The 20,286-nt window shown below is 38.8% G+C and overlaps 1 protein-coding gene across 1 annotated transcript in view; it reads left to right on the top strand.

The window, feature by feature from the left end:
* Nucleotides 1–20,286, top strand: part of aplf (aprataxin and PNKP like factor) — a 60,665-nt gene that overhangs the window by 29,488 nt on the left and 10,891 nt on the right. The window contains exons 6-7 of the mRNA XM_043696656.1: nucleotides 15,155–15,336; nucleotides 16,243–16,646. Coding sequence (XP_043552591.1) covers nucleotides 15,155–15,336; nucleotides 16,243–16,646 — 586 coding nt within the window. The remainder of the gene's footprint in view (nucleotides 1–15,154; nucleotides 15,337–16,242; nucleotides 16,647–20,286) is intronic.

The raw sequence follows: 20,286 nt of genomic DNA, 5'->3' as shown, positions 1-20,286 counted from the left end.
TGTTGTGAAACTTGAAAGGGTTCAGAAAAGATTTACAAGGATGTTGCCAGGGTTGGGGGATTTGAGGTATAGGGAGAGGCTGAACAGACTGGGGCTGTTTTCCCTGGAGCGTTGGAGGCTGAGGGGTGACCTTATAGAGGTTTACAAAATTATGAGGGGAATGGATAGGATAAATAGACAAAGTCTTTTCCCTGGGTTTGGGGAGTCCAGAACTAGAGGGCATAGGTTTAAGGTGAGAGGGAAATGATATAAAAGAGACCCAAGGGGCAACTTTTTCACACAGAGGGTGATACGTGTATGGAATGAGCTGCCAGAGGAAGTGATGGAGGCTGGTACAATTGGCACATTGAAGAGGCATTTGGATGGGTATATGAATAGGAAGGGTTTTGAGGGATATGGGCCGGGTGCTGGCAGGTGGGACTAGATTAATTTAGGATATCTAGTCAGCATGGATGGGTTGGACCGAAGGGTCTGTTTCCGTGCTGTACATCTCTGACTCTATCCAGCCTCAGACGCTCCATTCTTGGCGACACCTTGGTAAATCTTTTCTGTACTGTCTCCAGTTTAATAATCTCCTTTCTATAAACAGGGCAACCAGAACTGCACATAGTTCTCCAGAAGAGGCCTCACCAATGTCCTGTACAACCTCAACATGACACCCCAACTCCTATACTCAAAAGGTCTGAGCAATGAAAGCTATGTGTGCAAAATGCCTTCTTAATCACTCTGCCTACCGTGATTCAAAGGTTATACTTCAACAGGTTTATTTGGAAGCATTAGCTTTCAGACTGCTGCTGCAAATCAAAGAATTTGAACTTGAACCCTTAGGTATTTCTGTTCTGCAACACCATCCAGGGGTCTACCTTTAATTGTAAAAGTCCTGCCCTTGTTTGTTTTGCCAAAATGCAACCCCTTGTATTTATCCAAGTTAACTTCTATCGCCCACTTCTTAGCCCCTTGATCCAATTAGAGTCATAAAGATGTACAGCACGGAAACAGACCCTTTGGTCCAACCCGTTCATGCTGACCAGGTATCCCGGCCCATATCCCTCCAAACCCTTCCTATTTGTATACCCATCCATATGCCTTTTAAATGTTGCAATTGTACCAGCCTCCACCACTTCCTCTGGCAGCTCATTCCTTACACGTACCACCCTCTGTGTGAAAAAGTTGCCCCTTGGGTACCAGCCTCCACCACTTCCTCTGACATCTCATTCCATTGATCATGATCTCTTTGTAATTTTTGATAACTGCCTGCACTGTCCACTATCCCACCAATTTTGCTGTCACCCGTAAACTAACAAGCCATGCCTCCTATATTCTCATTCAAATCATTTACATAAATGACAGACAATAGTGGACTCAGTACCAATCCCTGTGGAACATGTCTCATCACAGGCCTCCAGTCCAAAAAAAAACCTTCCACCACCACCCTCTGCTACCATAAAGCGAATTTTGTATCCATTTGCAAGCTCACCCTGAATCCCATGCAATCTAACTTTGCTAATTAGTTTACCATGCAAAATCTTATCAAAGGCTTTACTAAAGTCCAAGTAAACAACATCTACTGTTCTGCCCTCAATCGTTTTGGTTACTTCCTGAAAAAACTCAATCAAGTTTGTGAGACACAATATCCCTTGCACAAAACTATGCTGACTATCCCTAATCATTCCTTGCCCCTCTAAATGCATAGAAATCCCATCTTCAGAATCAACAACAACAACTGACTCACTACTGACTCTCAGGTCTGTAGTTCCCAGGATTCTCATTACATCCTTTCTTAAATAAAGGCACAACTTTAGCCACCCTCCAGTCTTCTGGTTATAGATGATATGAATATGAATTTTCTGCTAGGAGCCCCGCAATTTCCTCCTTAACTTTTCACAACGTCCTGGGATACACTTGATTAGGTCCTGGAGATTTATCCACCTTTTGTGTTTTCTAAGACCTCTAGGACTTCCTCTTCTGTAATGTGAACTGTTTTCAAAGTATAAATATTTATGTCCCTGAGTTCTCCAGCCTCAATTTTTTTCTCTGTAGTAAAAGCTGATGCAAAACATTAATTTAATATCTCTCCCATCTCCTGAAGTTCAACACAAAGGCAACTCTATGGTCTTTAAGGGATCTCTCTCTCTCTGTCTCACGTGGAGAGCGATTTAAATTCTTCTGTAGGTCCTTCCTTAATCAGAGTTACTGGAGCACAAAAAGACAGTGTAGGCATGTGACCTGTTTGTAGAAACCTCAGTATAATTCCTCTTTTAGCTGTCCAGAATGGCAATTTTAATATTACATTCAAATTATGCTTTGAAACAAAATAAAGCGCCTGCCATTGTGTCTTTTTTCAAAATCACGAGTTCAGGGCTTATTCCTTCATCCATTGGGGGTGAAGCAGGTTGGATGCACTATCATTTATTAATTTTAAGTCACACTTTTTTCAGGCATGTTTAATTTTTACAAATCCTAAGGTTGGTTATCACATGAGGATACTTTTTGTTTTAAGGAGTACCTATTCAGATTTACAGGTTCAGCATATCAATATGCTGCATACATCGCAAAGATTGATGCTGAGCAGATCGATCTGAGCTGGAAGTCCGCCAGATGTGATGATGCAAATTCTGGCTGCTACTTTTTCCATTGTTTCTGTTCTACGATGTTCAACATACTTGCGCAGGGACATTGAGTGGTACAGAATCTGTTGTCTTGTGTTAACATTCATTGACTAGGAGGAATATAAAAGCAATTCAAGCAAGCTGCTGAGAAGAAGTGGATGGTGTTGCTGCCTGATTCTCATAATTGGCCTTCAATATCCTGATCAACTCAGCATCCATAACTTTGTGAGATAGATAATTCAAAAGATTCATAACCTTCTGAGCAAAGAAACTTCTCATGACAGTCTGAAATGACCATCTCCTTATCCTGAGTCAGTGACTCTGGGTGCTCTGGCCAAGGAAGCCCTTTCATTGCATATGTTAAACCATCCAAGAATTTTATATATTTCAACAAGATTGCCTCTGAATCTTCTCAAATCCAGAAAATAAAGATCCAAAATACGAGTATATGCCTTTCTAAAGCAAAATTTGGGGAAAAAAACTTGAAAATCCTGGCTGAAATTCCTGTTTTATTTGTGTGCTTTAACTAAGAAGGCTCTGATTTGATGAGGACATATCGTGCCAATGTCAAATTCATGCTGTGTATGCTTAGACTGAGTTTTCCAGCAAATTGCTGGCACATTGGGAAAGCTGTAAAGAAAATTACCACAAATACTTTTTGATATTTGAGAATGTTTATGGCTTTCAAGTCAAAACATTAATACATTTAATCAAGGACCAAATGTTTTTAAACTGTGTCTCCTAGTTCTAGAATCCCGTGGGAAGGGAGCATCATTTCAGTGCCCACCCTAATTAAGTCCTTTCAGGCTTTTGAATGTTTCAACAAGATCTACCCAAGAATAGTTGGAAAAGGAAATAGAATGAAATGTGACAGTTTGGAGATTGTGGCAAAGTAAAAGACTGCGAGGGAGTACTTTGTTTCTGAGGTGCTGCTTTCATTGCCCCAGAAGAATTGATGTAAGTTTGTGTACACCAACAAATCTTTCTCCTAGTTACTTCAGTGTACCCTGGTTTTTATCTAAGGGTGTGGAGGTGCCAGTGTTGGACTGGGGTGGAGAAAGTTAAAAATCTCACAACACCAGGTTATGGTCCAATAGGTTTATTTGGAAGTACCAGTTTTCCGAACGAGTTTCCTTCACGAAGTAGCTAGTGGGGCAGGTGCATAGGACAAAGAATTAATAAGTAAAAGCTCAAAGTCTCACACAACTGGTGTGATGTATTGGTCAAATCTAGGTTTGTCCAATACATTGCATCAGCTGTATGACACTTTGATCTTTTACTTATAAGCTTTGTGTCCTGTATACCTGCCCCATTAGCTACCTAATGAAGGAGCAGCACCCCAAAAGTTTGTACTTTCAAATAAACCTTTTGGACTGTAACCTGGTGCTGTGAGATTTTTAACTTTAACCGGATTGAATGTCAGACACGGAGTCTAATAATAAAGGCAATGATGATATTGAGCGAGCTGGAGAAATGGATTTAGGAATGAGCTTCAAAAGACTCACTTCAAAAGTTTTAATATTAGCAAAGAAACGTATAAATATGTTAAAGGTAATAGCTTTTTTATTTCTTTCATTGGCTCTGCATACTTCTGTCAAGGTCAACATTTGTTATCCATTCCTAATTATGCTTGAACTGAGTGGTTTGATAGGCTACTCATCCAGATTGCTGTGGGTGTGGAGTCACATGGAGGCCAGAGTAGGTGAGGGTTTGTTCCATAAAGTACATTGATGAACCACAAGGGCTTTTACAGTAGAAGATAATTTTCAAGGTCACCAGTATTGAGTTCAGCTTTATTTTACAGGTTTATTTATTGAATTCAAATTCCACTGGCTACCATGGTCCCCAGCGCAAATAGTCTGGGCCTGTGTATAAATAGTTCAGTGACATGTCTACTGCACCACTGTCTCACCTTGGTAACTGTCCAGCATTATATGTGCTGAGCATGCCTAGTGGATCCGAATGTCATTCCGTCATAGATATGCTTATGTCATTTTGTATCATTTGCACTGTTGAAGATGCTGTTTGGAAGTCTCTTGGCTACTTAAGACAAACACGAACATTGTATAGGAAGAGTCTAACGAGATCTAACAGTTCCAGAATCAGGCAGTGGGTGAAGCAAAAACTGGGATAGGTGTCAAATAATGGGAAGGGAGAGTGATTTCAACAGAATACTGCGTCATCATGGGATTTCCTCATGGAGTTCTAAAAGTACCAGAGTTTTCTGCTTGCTATTTGCAAGTAAACAAATGTAGAGAGGGAAATTGATAATGGCAGATAATGAACACTGGTTTATCTGAAGAAGAGTCATATCACATTTGAAACATTAACTCTCGTTTCTGTTTCCACAGATGCTGCTAGACTCTTTCCATGCTTTATGACTCTGAGTCTGAGTCTATTACCTGCTGAGTTTTCAGCAGTTTCTTTTTGTTTCAGATTTCTAGCATCCGCAGTTGTTTGTTTTTATTACTAGTTTATCATATTTCTTGTTGTCAGACACACATTCCAAGGTGGGAAGGCACTGGTAATAATCACAGCAAGAAATCAAGATGGCATTGTATCATTTAAAAGGTTTCAAATTTCAAAAATGCTGAGTTTGAGTAAGTAAATCTTTGACTGACGTTAGTTTCAGTCATCTAACTTTCTCGAACTCATAGCAAAGAATTCACCAGCTAATCTCGGGGAAAAGGTTTCCTCACATGTCCTCTCTTTTCCGGATGGTTTTGTGGCATGTGTGGCAGGCAAATCCACTTTTCTGCCTTGTCACCTCAGTGGCCTATTGTAATGTATGAAATGTTTGATATAGCCAGGGTGATCCATCATGCAGAGAATCATAATGAAACTCAATATTATCACTCCAGTGTTGGGGCACTTTTCCAGGAGGGTCAGAGTTTATATAACTTGAGACCAATGACCTCCAGCCAGGCAATATTCATCTTTGCTTCTGTCTGTTGTATAAATGGCATGTTCTATTTCATTAAATGATTTAAAAGGGCGGAAGCTTTATTTTTCCATTGCGCTTTACAATAATTGAATCATTCTCCATTTATTCTTGCAATATGGGTTAGTTTTGGCATCAGTTCTTAAATAACTCTTGTCTGCAGTCACACATCATTATGAATGTACGTGGCTTGACGTTTATGGGTAGTCTTTCAGAAATTGAAGTGCAGCATAAGAGTTTGCTTTTGTTTTGGTAAAATTGGAAGATTGTTAATCTTTAAAGCAATTAAAATGACAAATTTGGAGCCTTTCAGTAAACATATTTGGCTTGTATAAATTCAAGTATTGCTGGCAGTATTGTTTAAACAGGTTGCTGGGTTTGAACATTAGTTCTAAAAATGCTGAAAATTGCCATTTGATTCTTCTCAATATAGTTTTGAGTCATTTTTCAATGGGTACTCTGGCTCAATGATGGTAGCAATTGAATTGCACATTAATTACAATAGTTTATATTTGTATTTTAATTTTGAATTTAAATTAAGCACAGAAGCATATCTGTTGCAACAATAGTAAAATTGTTTGACCTCTTATGCAGTGCTGACTCTACTGTATGCTTGCTACAGGACCTTTCTATCATGAAAATGAAATGAAGAACTGAAAGTGCTGGAGATCTAAATCAAAAGCAGAAACAGAAATTGCTGGAGAAAGTCAGCAGGACTGGCAGCATCTGTGGGGAGACAGCAGCTTTAACACTTTGAGTACAGTGGACCTTCTTCAGAACCCCTTGCCAGACCTGCTGAGGTTCGCCAGCAATTTGTTTATATTTCTTATCTGTTATGGTTCACTGGCTTATTGATCACTTCAGTTTAAATAATGCATTTTTTTTAGTTGAAGTATCATCCTGATTTTCAGTGTCACTTAAGTAATGCAAGAAACTTAGCAGTATATCAAATTCACTTTTTATAGTTACCATATGAGCGTTCACTAAAATAGCTTTTTACAATTGTCTACTTTGGGTTTTGTTCTCCAAATACTTTAGAAAACTATGTTCCTGATGTAAATTCCTTTTAAAATTTGTGAAGTTTCTATGTGCTGGATTTTTGTGTCATTGTCTTCAAAAAATTAACAAACTTCGATGTAGATTTCTGTAATAGAAGGTTAAGGAATTTTTCTAAAGAAGCCACATCAAATCTCATCTGATGAGTATTGCAGTGAGTAAAGCTTTTCGGTATAGCTAATGTGGATTTTGGGTAGGTTAGTGTATTTTAGATGAGAGATGTGGGCTGACGTGTGCAACAACTTTCTCAGTTTAGTCATTTATTCCAACCATCATATAAAATGCTAAGCTGCACAAGCTGTGTTCCCAAAGTAGATGATAGGGCACAGTGCGTATTTTTAATGGCAATGATCCATTGGCGCATGTATTGATGCACCCACAGTGCAATTGCAACAGGCTCAAACAGGAAGAGCATGTTTCTGGTTTCCACAGTACTTTGCTTTAATAGGAAGAATGTCTTGACAGGTATTTAATGTAAAAGCTCTTGATGCCATCTCAAAGTTGCAAACCACCAGTGCGCCAAATAATAGGGTGTTAAACAAAAGCTGAAAGATTGTAAAATCAGTCAGACTTATTTCCACAATTAAAAACAGGAAGCTGGTGGGTCTTAAGATATAGAACCAGAAATGGGTCATTTCACCCATCAAGTCTGCTTCACTATTCAATGTGCCCATGTCTAATGCTGCCTGTCCTGCTGAATTTCTCCAGCGATTTCTGTTTCTACTTTTGATTTAGATCTCCAGCATTCTGATAACGTCAACTCTGTTTTCCTGCTTTTTTTTCTCCGTAACATTTCACTCCCTTACAGGTGAAAAATCTGTCTAAAACTTTAATGTCATCATACCCAGTCTCTACAATTCCCTCTGGTAATGAATTCCACAGATTCAATATCCTCTGAAAGAAGTTCATTCCCATCTTTGTCTTAGATGGGTAATTGCTTACTCTGGAATTACACCTTCTGGTTCTATACTCTCCAACAAGAGTGAATGTACAGATGAAGGGTCTGAATGTACTTTCCACATCTATACAATCAAGTCCGCTAAAAGTCTTACATATTTCAATAAGATTGCACCTCAGACCTTTAAACTCCAATGAGTACAAACTACTGAATCTCTCCTACTATAAGAAAATCCCTCTGTACCTAGAATCAACCTAATTCTCTTTCTCGCAACTGCCTTGAATGCCAGTGTAATTTTCATTGGACATAACTGTTCTCAGTATTCCAGCTTTGATTTAACTAGTACCTTGTATGATTTCAGTAAGACTTCCCTACTTTTATGCTCCATTTCCAGTTGTCCATTGGCCTTCCCTATTACTGGCTGAACTTGCACAAATCATAAAAAGCTAATGTCCATGAGGAGCCCACATCTCAGTGCTGCTTTCTGTAGTTTTTCTCCACTTTAATGTTCTGCTTCTCTATTCCTCTTGCCAAAATTCATTTTTCCATCTTAAATTCCATGTCGAATTTTTGCCCACTCACTTAATCTGTCAATATCCCTTTGCAGACTCATTTCGTCACCCTCAATAATTGCTGCCTTACCTACTTCGATGTCATCTCAAAGCTTGGGTTTAGTACATTCATTCCCTTCATCTGTTATTATTATGCAATTGAGGCTCCAACACTCCAGTGGTTAAGATCGCCACCCTGAAAATGCATCCCTTTATCCCAAGTCTTTTATTAGTTAGCCAATTCTATATCTATACTAATATATTACCCCACCTTATGATGTGGCCTTATTTGTGGTACTTTACTGTACGCCTATTGATAATGCAAATATATTGCAACTTCCAATTCCCAATTTTCCTGCTTGTCGCATCTTAAAGAATCTAATATTTGTCAGGTATAATATTCCCTTCATCATACACTGTTGAGTCATCTTGATTAGATTATGTAATGTATTTCTAAATTCTCTGCTATTGTATGCCCTATCGTAGAATTTAATATTTTCTCAGTGAACAGAAAGAGCACCCTTGACTGAAAGTCAGAGCTAGGTAAATGACATTGATGTACGTAGGTTATATTAAAACACAGCAGAAATTATTTATTCAAAATTCTAAACTCACTCAGCACTTTGAAAACAATTGCCAAGGGCTCCTCCCAGATATGCTTGCAATTCTTTTGTCCTGGTGACCTCATTTACATTTATTCAGATTGCATAGCGCTCTGCAGCAGGACATGTATTTAAAAGCCACGCTTTGATGTTGCATGCATGTGGACAGTGCTCCACCTAGCACAAATACAGCCTTACAAACATTCTTTACGCTATTCTTATTATTTTAACCCCAATCTGAGATGAGTATCCCATTGCACCAATGTGATCTGATTAGTTTACACACCGAGTATTTTTATATGAAGCACGTTTATTGGTTTGCTGCTGGTTAGGGTACAGACTTATTCTGTGAATCCTTAGCCATCAGAAATTAGGTTAAGCATTCTCAGTTTGTTTTCACACAGTTCTTACAGCCAGGAAGAAGAAGGCTTCATTCTGCATCTGTGGATTTTTAAAAAGAATGCTTTGTTTGAAATTGTGTTTGCCATCGTTCTTGGGCTAATAAGCAAATTTAGCTTTCTTTCAGGTTAATGGTATAGCATTGAATTACTTACCTTTCAGTGGCTTTCTAGTTAAGTTTATCCTCTAGTGCAAAACTGAATTGTACAATCCTCAGGTTTGCAACCTGATCTGTCCAGTAAGGATCTTGAGAAGAATATAATGTGGAGCGTGGAAACTATTTTTGGTGACTTTGTATTAGAAAGAAGATATTATTTCTGGTTTTGACCTTCAATGAATGAAGTCAGATTTCTTTGGAAATCATGTATTCTGATATTATACAATTTGAAAATAAATGTCATTAGTAAAGTAAATGATACAGTGTAAAAATAGTTTCATATTATAGTAATATGGCCATTTATAATAGTCACAACCAACTACTTGTTTACATCTGTCCTTTGTAGATGAAAATACCTGAAATTGTGGTTTAACTGAAGCAGCTTGCTGCTAGTGCAAATATCTCTGCATGGAAGACAAAAACACAAATAATTCACTTGACGGAACAAGAAGCATACTCTGTCAGCAAATTAGCCCGACTCAGATTTCTAAAATTTTCCTGGATAGGTTATTGTTTAGGGAAGGGTTTTTGTTTTTTTTAAAAACATATGTAAGATGAATAGAATAAACATTTTGATGTAAATCCTTTAGCATAGCATTTCATTTGCTGGGATTTTCTAGTGGTTTTGAATACATAAAGAATAACAGCAGATAGGGGTGATCAGCAGCTGAAGGTTGAGATATTTTGTTTTCAGAGCTTTATGTACTTTTATGTTGCTTTCTTTACTTCAACAGCAAATTGATAACATGCTGCAGTGCTGATCTCGTTAAAATATATGTTGAGAAGTAATCAATTGTATGAAGTATGTAAGAAACATACCAGTGAAAAATCCAAAACAGACCCTGCAGCTGGATCCTATCATTAGGACAAGTCATCATCTCTAGCCTTGTAACTGTCTTCAGGACATTTTAAGTAAAATTGCGTATCATGGAAACCAAATTGTGCCGTGTGCATTATCTGTTGGAATTGAATGTTGAACCACAGTGAACCAACTACCAAAATCACAACAGTGACTTTGGAGCAACTTAAAACAGCCTCAAGACAAGGAGGTTGCTTAAGTTTGCTCAGACACTACACTCGACAATGTAACTAACTCCTGTCAAATCCTGTGGTTGGAAGGTATGTTTAAATGAATAAATGTCCTGAAATACTTCAAAGAAAGAGGAAAAAGAAGAAGTGAGGAAAACAGGACTGAGATTATGAAGTGAGGGGTTGAAGCGATGAAAAGAATGGTCAAAGATATATATTTTTGAGAGATGTTTTGAAGATGCATTATAACTGAGACTACAGACCAGTACCTTTGAGATAGTTACATGACATTGTGACATATCACATTCTGGTGTAAAGTTACACACTTTGCTTTAATGTTATTTCAGAAGGCATTTAAAGAGTTGACCACGTTGCTGTAGATCTGGAGTCAGATGTAGGCCAGACTAGGCATAACACCTTTTTAAACTTCCCTAAAGGAGATTCATGGACGAAATGAGTTTTTACAACAATCTGTGGTTGTTTTTCATAGTTGCTCTTACTTTCATTTTCCTTCAACTCCAAATTTCTTAATTGAATTTAAATTTCATCACCTTTTATGGTGGAATTTGAACATGTTGCCAAGGCATTTACCTTGGCCCTTTAGATTACTAATCCTGTAACATTGCCACCATCCCATACATCTCTTGGTGTGTAAATGGCAATACTATAACGAGGTAATTAGTGTGAAGAGGGACTATATGCAATTCATTCAATTTATTTAAACAAAATGTAGTGTTCTTATATTTAAACTCTTAAACACATACTTTTCAGAAAAGCCTTATGAATTCCCTATCTCTTCTCTAAAGAACTAATTTTTTATTGAATATAAGTCCTTTTCTCTTCGGAAAGGTTAGCCAATTGTGAGGCTGCAGTCAAGCATATCCAACAGTTTCCAAATGATATTAGTTATTATAGCCATTTTTAGGTTTTCATTTTAACTGAAAACCAAATAATAGCTAGCTTTTGCCAGATTAAAATTGTGCATAATAGCCTGTAATACTATTCCACTTGGACTGAATATTTTATTTTCCAACAGACTTTACTGCGATCAAAACACTACACTCGATATTACTTAATGGCTTTTCCATTACTTAGGATTTTTAAATTTCTTTTTTTGTTATAGTTAAATGAGAGAACTTGTCATTGTACTTTCTCTCTCTCTCTCTCTCTCTCTCTCTCTCTCTCTCTCTCTCTCTCTCTCTCTCTATAAAACTTGTTTTTTCCATCTGTTTCATTAAATTCCTTGAATTATCGACCTTTAATTTTTGGCAAAAATAATGGTGAAACAATAGGCTGGATTTTAACACTGTCTGTTGTGGCAGAACATTTGGCTACTGTGGCCAGCTCGTCTTGGGAGAGACCCTACATCAGTCTCCTGCTACAGCAAAGTAGAAGGGGGTGATTTTGGATTCCAGCCACCAGAGACAGGATGTCAGATGAATCACTGATGAGCCAATTATTTCTGAACAGATGCTCAAGGATTACATGGCAGCTCTTCATTTAGGAATGGCTCAGAGAACCCTTGGTCTCCCCAGCAGCTTTCTCAGGTGGGAGTTCAGCATGGTCAGGCATCCTGAGGAACCCTGCATCAGGTGGGGGCTGAAAGCTATCCCCAGGTTTTGCTTCCAGCTCCCAGGTACCTGCACCCATCCCACCTTTATTTACATTTGGCCTGCGGGGGAGGGGTGTGCCACATTGGTGCCATCAACAGTGACAGGCCTGCTGTACTGGCAATGAGATAGGCTGCTTGCTTCTGTTTGATGGATGAAACATCTGGGAACCTCAATCATAGCGAAGACCCAACAGTGGATTTTGATTACATCAAGCCACCCTGACAGAACTGAGAGTTCGCCAACTTAGATGAAACCTGCATCACTCTGATAAAATCCCAGCCTACATGTATCCATTGGCAGCATTTTTTTTTCCTCTGTTCATGAGACTTGGGTGGTGTTGGCTAAGCCAACATTTATTGCTGCGATGTGAGCCACGTCCTTGAGCCACTGCAGTCCTTGTGGTGTTAGGGTTTTACCTCAAAGGGTGAAGGAAATGCAATAAATTTCCAAGTCAGGGATTGTGTGTGACTTAGAGGGGAAGTTGCAAGTGGTGATGTTCCTAAGCCTTTGTCCTTCTAAGTAGCGGAGGTTGTAGGTTTGGAAGGTACTGTCGAAAGAATCTGGGTGATGCTGCAGTATGTCTTGTAGATGGTGCATACTGCCTTCACTTGTTGGTGATGAAGGAAGTGCATGTTGAAGGTAATAGACGCACTTTACTGCCACTCTGTCCTGAATAGTGTCAAGCTTCTTGGGTGTTTTTGAGGCTGAACTCATACAGGCAGTTGTTGAGCATTCTATCACTCGTGCCTTTGGATGATGGGCAAGCTTTGACTGACAAGTGAATTACTCTCTATTAGCTTCCTAAACTCTGACCTGCTCTTATAGCTGCAGTTTTTATATGGCTGGTCCAGTTCAGTGACCAGTTTTGGCCAATAGCAATTTGCATGATATTGATGGTGAGGGGAACTCTTTGATAGTAATATTGTTGAATATCATGGTGTGATGGTCATAGTCTGGTACTTCTGTGAATGTTACTTCTGCCTGTCGGTCTAAGTGTGAATGTTGTTCAGGTCTTAGCCCACATTGATTTGGACTGCTTCAGTAGCTGAGGTATCGTGAATGGTGCTGAATATTGTGTAGTCATCAGCAAATATCCCCACATCAGAGCTAGGATGGAGTAAGGATCATTAATGAAGCCACTGAGATTTTTGAGTCTAGGGTACGATCCTTTGAATGTCCTACAGTGATGTCCAGTGACTGTGTTGATGACCTCCACCAACTACATCTTTTTTGGTAGGTATTCCTCCAATCCCCAAAAGATCTACCCCTGATTACCTTCTAGGGCTCCTTGATGCTATTCTCAACCAAATGCTGTGTTGATGTCCGGGGTAGTCACTGTCATCTCACTCTTGGAGTTTAGCTGTTTTGTCCATGTTTGTACCAAGGTTTAATGAGGCCAGAAGCTTCATGATCCTGGTGGAACCCAAACTTAGTCAGTGTACAGGTTATTTCTTCATAAGCGTCACTTGACAGAACTATTGATGATCTCATCTGTTACTGATGATCGAGAATTGACTGATGGGGTGGTAATTGACCTGGTTGGATTTGTCCTGCCTTTTGTGCACAGGACATACATGACAATTTTCCACATTGTCAGGTGGATGCCAGTATTGTAGCTGTATTGGAGCAACTTGGCGATAGGCTGGGTTAGTTCTGGGGCACAAATATTGCCAGAATGTTGCCAGGGCCTATAGCCTTTGCAGTCTCCAGTGCCTTCAGCAATTCAGTGTGTTCCTTTTTCAGTGTAGGCGTTTTGTGAAAATTGCAATTTAAACATATGGCTGTCTTTTGTTAATTAAAAATTACACTCTGAAAGATCTTGACAACCATCCTCAAGCTATTTATCTTGATGCTTTTATCAAATAAAATAGATTGAATTTTAAAAAGTTACTTGTCAAATGTAAGAATTGACATGCAAATAAACAAGTTTCACAAGTAAGTTATCACATAGCTCCAAGCTGAATCTCTGAAATAATATTTTATAATTCATGCTGCAAATCCAAATAGAACGCCCAGCATTAGTTTAAACAAAGTATCATTGAAGGTGAATTCTCAGCATTACACAATGTGTTAAAAATCACAAAGCACATGAACTAACTTTGTCTGATGCGATGAATTCTGGACAGTTTATTTCAAATAAATAAATGGAACATGGAGAAAGGAGAAAATATATCTTAAGTTGTTGCCTTGGCGTTATTGTTGGTTTGTCCAGTTATGCAGTTGAAGGGAGGGAGGTGCATATCTCCAATAAGATAAATTTATTTCTGAGTTCTAAGAGAAACAATGAGGAATGTTGAGTTCTTTGGGGGGACATCTTTATTTGCTGCAGGAAAATACCACGTTATAAAAAGTAAATCTCTGCTAAGGATTGAATAAACAACTCCTCTTCCCCAGTAACCCTCCTGCTTCTCCCTATTGGGTGCTGTCATGTTTCTGTATGTCAAAAAAAACAAATGTGAGTTGTTGAAAGTAATCAAAGTTTCAGTTCCGAAATGATCCGGTGACATAATGGTGCAGCAAGATGTTTCGACATTTAACAATGTTTCTAATCATTGAGATTGTTAACAAAAGCTGTTGTATTTTTCATAAGGTTGCTATGCAATCATATAACAGTCATTAATATGTTAATTCTGTCAGATACCAATACACAGCATGATCATGATGGCTTCTTTACAAGCCATTCCCTTCCAGATTTGATGTAATGCTTTTTATTATATTAGCGATATACCATCCACTTGTGCATCTGTTGTGGAGATAGTGACAGAATCTATTGGGAACTGTTATCTTTGGAAAGTATCTTTCCCTGTTCATCTTAGTTTATTTTCATTAGAAAAAAGGAGATTGAGGGCGGACCTGATTGAGGTTTACAAAATCCTGAAGGGTATGGACAGGGTGGATAGAGACAAGCTTTTTCCCAGGGTGAAGGATTCAATAACGAGAGGTCACGCTTTCAAGATGAGAGGTGGAAAGTTAAAGGGGGCTACACACGGTAAGTACTTCACATGAGGGTAGTGGGCGTTTGGAACGCGTTGCCAGCAGAGGTAGTAGAGGCAGGCACGGTAGATTCATTTAGATGCGTCTGGACAAATGCATGAGTAGGTGGGGAGTAGAGGGATACAGATGCTTAGGAATTGACCGACAGGTTTAAACAGTACATTTGGATTGGCTCAGGCTTGGAGGGCCGAAGGGCCTGTTCCTGGGCTGTAAATTTTCATTGTTCTTTGTTCTTTCTTTGCATTTCCAGTTATTTTTGGGCTACTTTGTCATATCCATGGTTTTATGCCTTCATTTTACTTTAGGAAATGCAATGGGGCAGGGAAGAGGTGATGCAGGGCAGACAAAAACTCAGGTAACACAACCAGGAAGAAAAAGACACAAGTCTGGTGAGAATGTCCAAGAGAATGAAGCAACAGATCAACCACAGGAGAAAAAAGGTAGGAGAAGGAAAACACAACCAAATAAAGATGAAGACCAAAGCAAGGTATGGGATTCATAATTTATGCTCTGCATGCTTAACATTAGTATTAAAGTAATGAATGAGCAGCATGTTTGCCTTAACAAGCTGGGACCAGTTTAAAGTCTATTCTCAGGATCTTGGTTTAACTGGACAATCCTACCAATTTTACCAATCCTAATTTCAGGACTGTATTCAATTTCCTACTTAATCAAGGATTTTCTGTAATATTCTTGAAGTGTTCATCATTTCGTTCTGAGTTTGCAACTTGATGGAAAAAAATCAGCTCCTTATGATGAAATTTTATCGAGAATACTTTTTTTTTAATGGCAAAAAATTAATAATTGTGTATTTTGAAATTGGGTTTTTAAAATATCTATTTTCGTACTTTGAAGAAGGAATATCTGCAGAGCTGAAGTAAAAGCTCAATATGTTGGAAATGTATAACAGGCTTGTCAGCATCTCTGAAGAGAAAATGATTTTGATGCTTTGAGTGTGTACCCTCTATCATCAAACAAGTCAGCATTAATATGTACATATGGTTGTCATGTCACCAACTTGAAAGCAGTGAACTATGATGAAGAAGATAAATGCGAGAAATACAATGAAAAGTTGACATGTTAGGTGGAGAGTTTTTTCTGTTTTAAATCTGGTCTGAAGTTCATTTTTATCATCCCTCTATTTGGCTTTTCCTGTTTTTGTCTTTGTAGTCGCTTGAAATTATGATCTCTAATTTGACCATTTCTGAGACATTGACTCTTTCTCTCTTCGCTGCTGCCTGACCAATTGAGTATTTAAGCTTTTTATTTCAGATTTCCAGCATCCATTGTATTGTGCTTTCATATAATTTTTCTTTATGCAATTTTGTATAATTCTGCGCAAAAATAAGTAAATATCTTCTGTGACAGATGGCTACAATTCTGTGTCTCCTAGAACAATACTGAGGTGAATATTCCAGGTGCAAGTTCTGCTAATGCGAAAAGCAAAGAGGAAAAGAAGAACAATCTCGACGGACCTTCCAGGTGTAATTACAAATTGATGGTCGGTGATAGTGGGGAAGCCAAAAACCGACACGGTCTTGATTCTCAGCGGTCCCATGAGCTAAGTGACTGGGAAATGAATGTTAAAGAGAAGGAGGAGGAGGAAGAAGTGGAATTGATGAGCAGACAAAGTGAGCAGAAGAGTGCACAGACATTGGAGACCCCTCACATAAGGGATAAAAGCAGCAGGCCAGCTCCTGATGAAGCAGGAGCAGCAGAAGGCATAAAGACTCTTCAAACTGTAGAGCAGAGCAAGCCTCGGAGAGCCCCCTGCATGTATGGAAGTAATTGTTACAGGTATCAACAATCTGTATATTAACAGATAAATATAATCACATTTTAGAAATGTGTGTATGGCTGTATCTGTTGCATCTTTCAAGTACTAATCCTTGTGTTTTGCTTGAGGAGTGAAACAGATTACATTTGAAGATTTAAAGGAAGTTACCAAGCAAACTTTTCAATGATTAAAAAAAACTTTAGAAAATTCAGTAGCAACTGCTGAAGATGTGAAAGCAGGAATTCAAATAGGAGTTGTCAGCAAAATTTGCAATTGAAGAAGAGAATTTACACACAACATTTATTTTTTTAAAAATCCTTTTGGCTTCACTATGCTGGTAACTTAGAATTGGGAGCACAGTTTGTAATATGATAGACACAAGTTGCACAATTCAAGAGAAAGTGAAGAAGATTGGGAATGAATGCCTCCAGGAATATAAATCTAAGTGAAACCAGAGCAAGCGGATGCCAGATCTCTGAGCCAGTAATGTTAGCACAAGAATCTCAGGCAATTGCTGGATTATATCTTTCAGAACACATGTTAATTAACTGCAGTGGCTCAAGATATGTACATCAAGGCTCTTTGGAGTTAGAAATGATGGTTGAAAAATCAGATTGAGGGATCTCAGTGAAGCAGTGGGCAACCTTGAGAATGGGTAATGTTTGGAATGCAAGTACCAGGCTGATACCAAGTGTAGAGGGACTCTCTTAGGACTGGTTGATAGGTTGGGTATGTGCTTGTTAGAACAGAGGAATGAGAGGTGACCTTCTTGAAACTTTTAAGATTCTTTAGAGGACTTGACAGAGTAGATGCAGAAAGGCTGTTACCTCTTGAGGGTGAGAGAACATCATCCTAGAATAAGGAATCTCACATTTAAGACTGAGTTGAGGAGAAATTTCTTCACTAAGGGTAGTAAATTTATGGAATTCTTTGTGCCAGAGGACTGTGGAGGTTAGGTCACTGTGTATATTCAAGGCTAAGAAGACAGATGGATTTTTGATCTTGTGGAGTGGTGTTGAGGAAAACAGGAATGGAGACAAAGCTTCCATCAAGAGTTGGGACCAAGTGTAAGTGAAGGAAGCGACCAGTCTTCCATATTTCCATGTAGTCTGGGTGGAATAAGTTGGAGCAGTCAATGTTGGCAGAGCAGGGTGCAAATATATATGGTCATCAACTGAGAGTTTACCTTCAGGCTATGTCGATGTTTAGAGCAGATATGAACTTGGAATGAAGATGTACAGGTGTGATAATGTTGGGGGTGGATGACACAGAGATGAGTGCAATCTGGTACAACCAAAACTTCCAACGTTGGCAGAAAAAGTGCAGATAAATATGGTAAAGAGTGAGGGAAACCAATAGGGCAACCAGTAAAGGGGTGAGGTGGAAAGTGTTGTACTCTGAATTGCCTGTTGAAGAGACATGGGTTGACAATAAATGTCATTAGTTCTCACATTCCTAGAATGAATTTAAAGGGAATAAAGACTTTATATAATTCCAAATCATTGGCCCAGGAATGGGATTTTTTTTTGTTTTGTTTACATTTTGAAACAACTATTTAACTTTAAAGCTTCATGCTGTAAATGTTGAGCTGTCTTGGCTGTTTGAATTCTGTAGATGTATGTTGTTGTAGTAATAAGCCTTATGGTGCAGTGGTAGTGTCTCTGCCTCTGAGGCAGAGACCCCAGGTTCAGGTCACGCTCTAAGACTTAATGGCCATGGAAGATATGATGTGGCCAGTCAGGTTGGTCATCACCCTGAAAATTCTTTTAATACAGGTCGCTCTGCTATAAGGCACGTTTGATCAGCACGAATTGGCTATAACGCAATTGAATAATTGGGGACGTTGTTTGGATAATGCGAGCTTTCTACTGAATGGGTTTAGTGATTTTCTATTAGTGATCTTCTACAATGTGATTTTCCATAGCAGTTTTTCACAATGTGATTTTCTGTAGTGCAAGGTTGTAGAGGAACACAACTGTCATGTTATAGCAGAATGGCCTGTACACTTATGTCAAATGAAATAAATGCGAGAGTTTCTGGTCAGCCAGAACAGTGTGTTGCTGCAGTGTGATGGCCTCCTCCTTCTGTAAAGACTCCCTAGAAAGTTTCCTTATCGTTCTGTCGGACTGCCAGGGAAAGATGTGCATTTTATTCCATAATGGCTACTGCTCCAGTCCATCATGTAGATTTTACCTTGATGTCTAAGATATCTAGCTAAGCAAATGTTTTGCAGCTCAGTGTTGATTTATATTATGGCCCAACATTTAATGTGGAAGTGAACCTTCCTGGTCTCAAGGTTCAGATTTGCATATGTCTGACTGACAACGGAGTTCTGTAGTTAAACTTATCAGGAATGCATCTTATATTGACTTCTCCACAAGAGAGCAGTATCTCTCAAAGCATTGGTTCTAACAGTTGTTGTTTAATCAATAACACTTCAATTTTAAAATAAAATTCATGTTCTAGAATTTTTTTCCCTTAAATGTAAGAAGAACAAAATGTAATAAATCAGGATAATTCTGAATAGTAGAAAGCAGATTATGGATTGTGCTCTGGTTGGGAAAAGTATCTTAAAGACTATACTAAATGGCACAGAAAATCAGTTCTAGGCATGGTTTAGAAAGGGTTAAGAAAGTTTTGCCATTAAGTAGTACATGCATTATGAAGGAAAGACTGATCCATAATATTCAATCCAACTTTGAAATTGTGATGACTAACTTAGATGGTAATTTTCTTAAAAAGAAACTGAGCAAAAATGATGAGAGTTAGAGAAAAATAATGAGGCAAAGAAATAATTAGGTTATATGAAAACTGAGAGAAAATTGCAAGAAAAGCACAATGTCTATGGCTTCAGTTCTTTGGGGTTTCTGAAGAGTTGACTGTTTACTTCGCAAATATAAAGTTAAAAATCTCGCAACATCAGGTTATCGTCCAACAGGTTTATTTGGAAGCACTAGCATTCGGAGCGCTGCTTCTTCATCAGGTGGTTGTGGATGTTAAGATCATGCTCACAGAATTTATAGCCAAAGGAGTCCAGTATCAGGGAGATGTGATACAGTAAACAATCTTAGATTAAATCTTTCATCTTTTATAATGGGATATGCTGGTTTCTGTTCTTTGATATGTAAACCCCAGAACTTCTTTTCAATTACAAACAAATTCACCCCATGAGCTTATATGTGTGTGTATGTCGCAGCAACAGATGGTGTGAGTGCACGTGATAGTTGTGTGTGAGCTTGGTTAAGTGTGTGTGTGTGTGTGTGTGCGCGTGCGTGTGATCGGATATGTGTGAGAGGGTGCAAGTGTTGATGTGAGTGTGGGAGGTGCATGTGTGTGCATATGAGAAAGAGAGAGTGTGTATGTGAGAGAGTGCATCGTGCAATGGGGTCACCTGTGATGTGACATGAACTCATGGGTGCCAAACTTGGCTATCAGTCTTTGCATTGTCCCGAAGTCTGCCTTGGAGAATGGTCACCCGAAGGTCCAAGGCCGAATGTCCCGGACCGCTGAAGTGTTCCCCAACTGGGAGGGAACACTCCTGCCTGGTGATTGATATGCAGTGTCCATTCATCCATAGTCGTAGTCTCTGCTTGGTCTCACCAATATACCATGTCTCGGGCCGTCCTTGCCTGCATCATGTGAGAGTCACATGAGTACTCG

Source organism: Chiloscyllium plagiosum, chromosome 9, assembly GCF_004010195.1.
Source record: "Chiloscyllium plagiosum isolate BGI_BamShark_2017 chromosome 9, ASM401019v2, whole genome shotgun sequence".
NCBI lineage: Eukaryota > Metazoa > Chordata > Chondrichthyes > Orectolobiformes > Hemiscylliidae > Chiloscyllium > Chiloscyllium plagiosum.
This window is presented reverse-complemented; position numbering and strand designations above follow the sequence as displayed.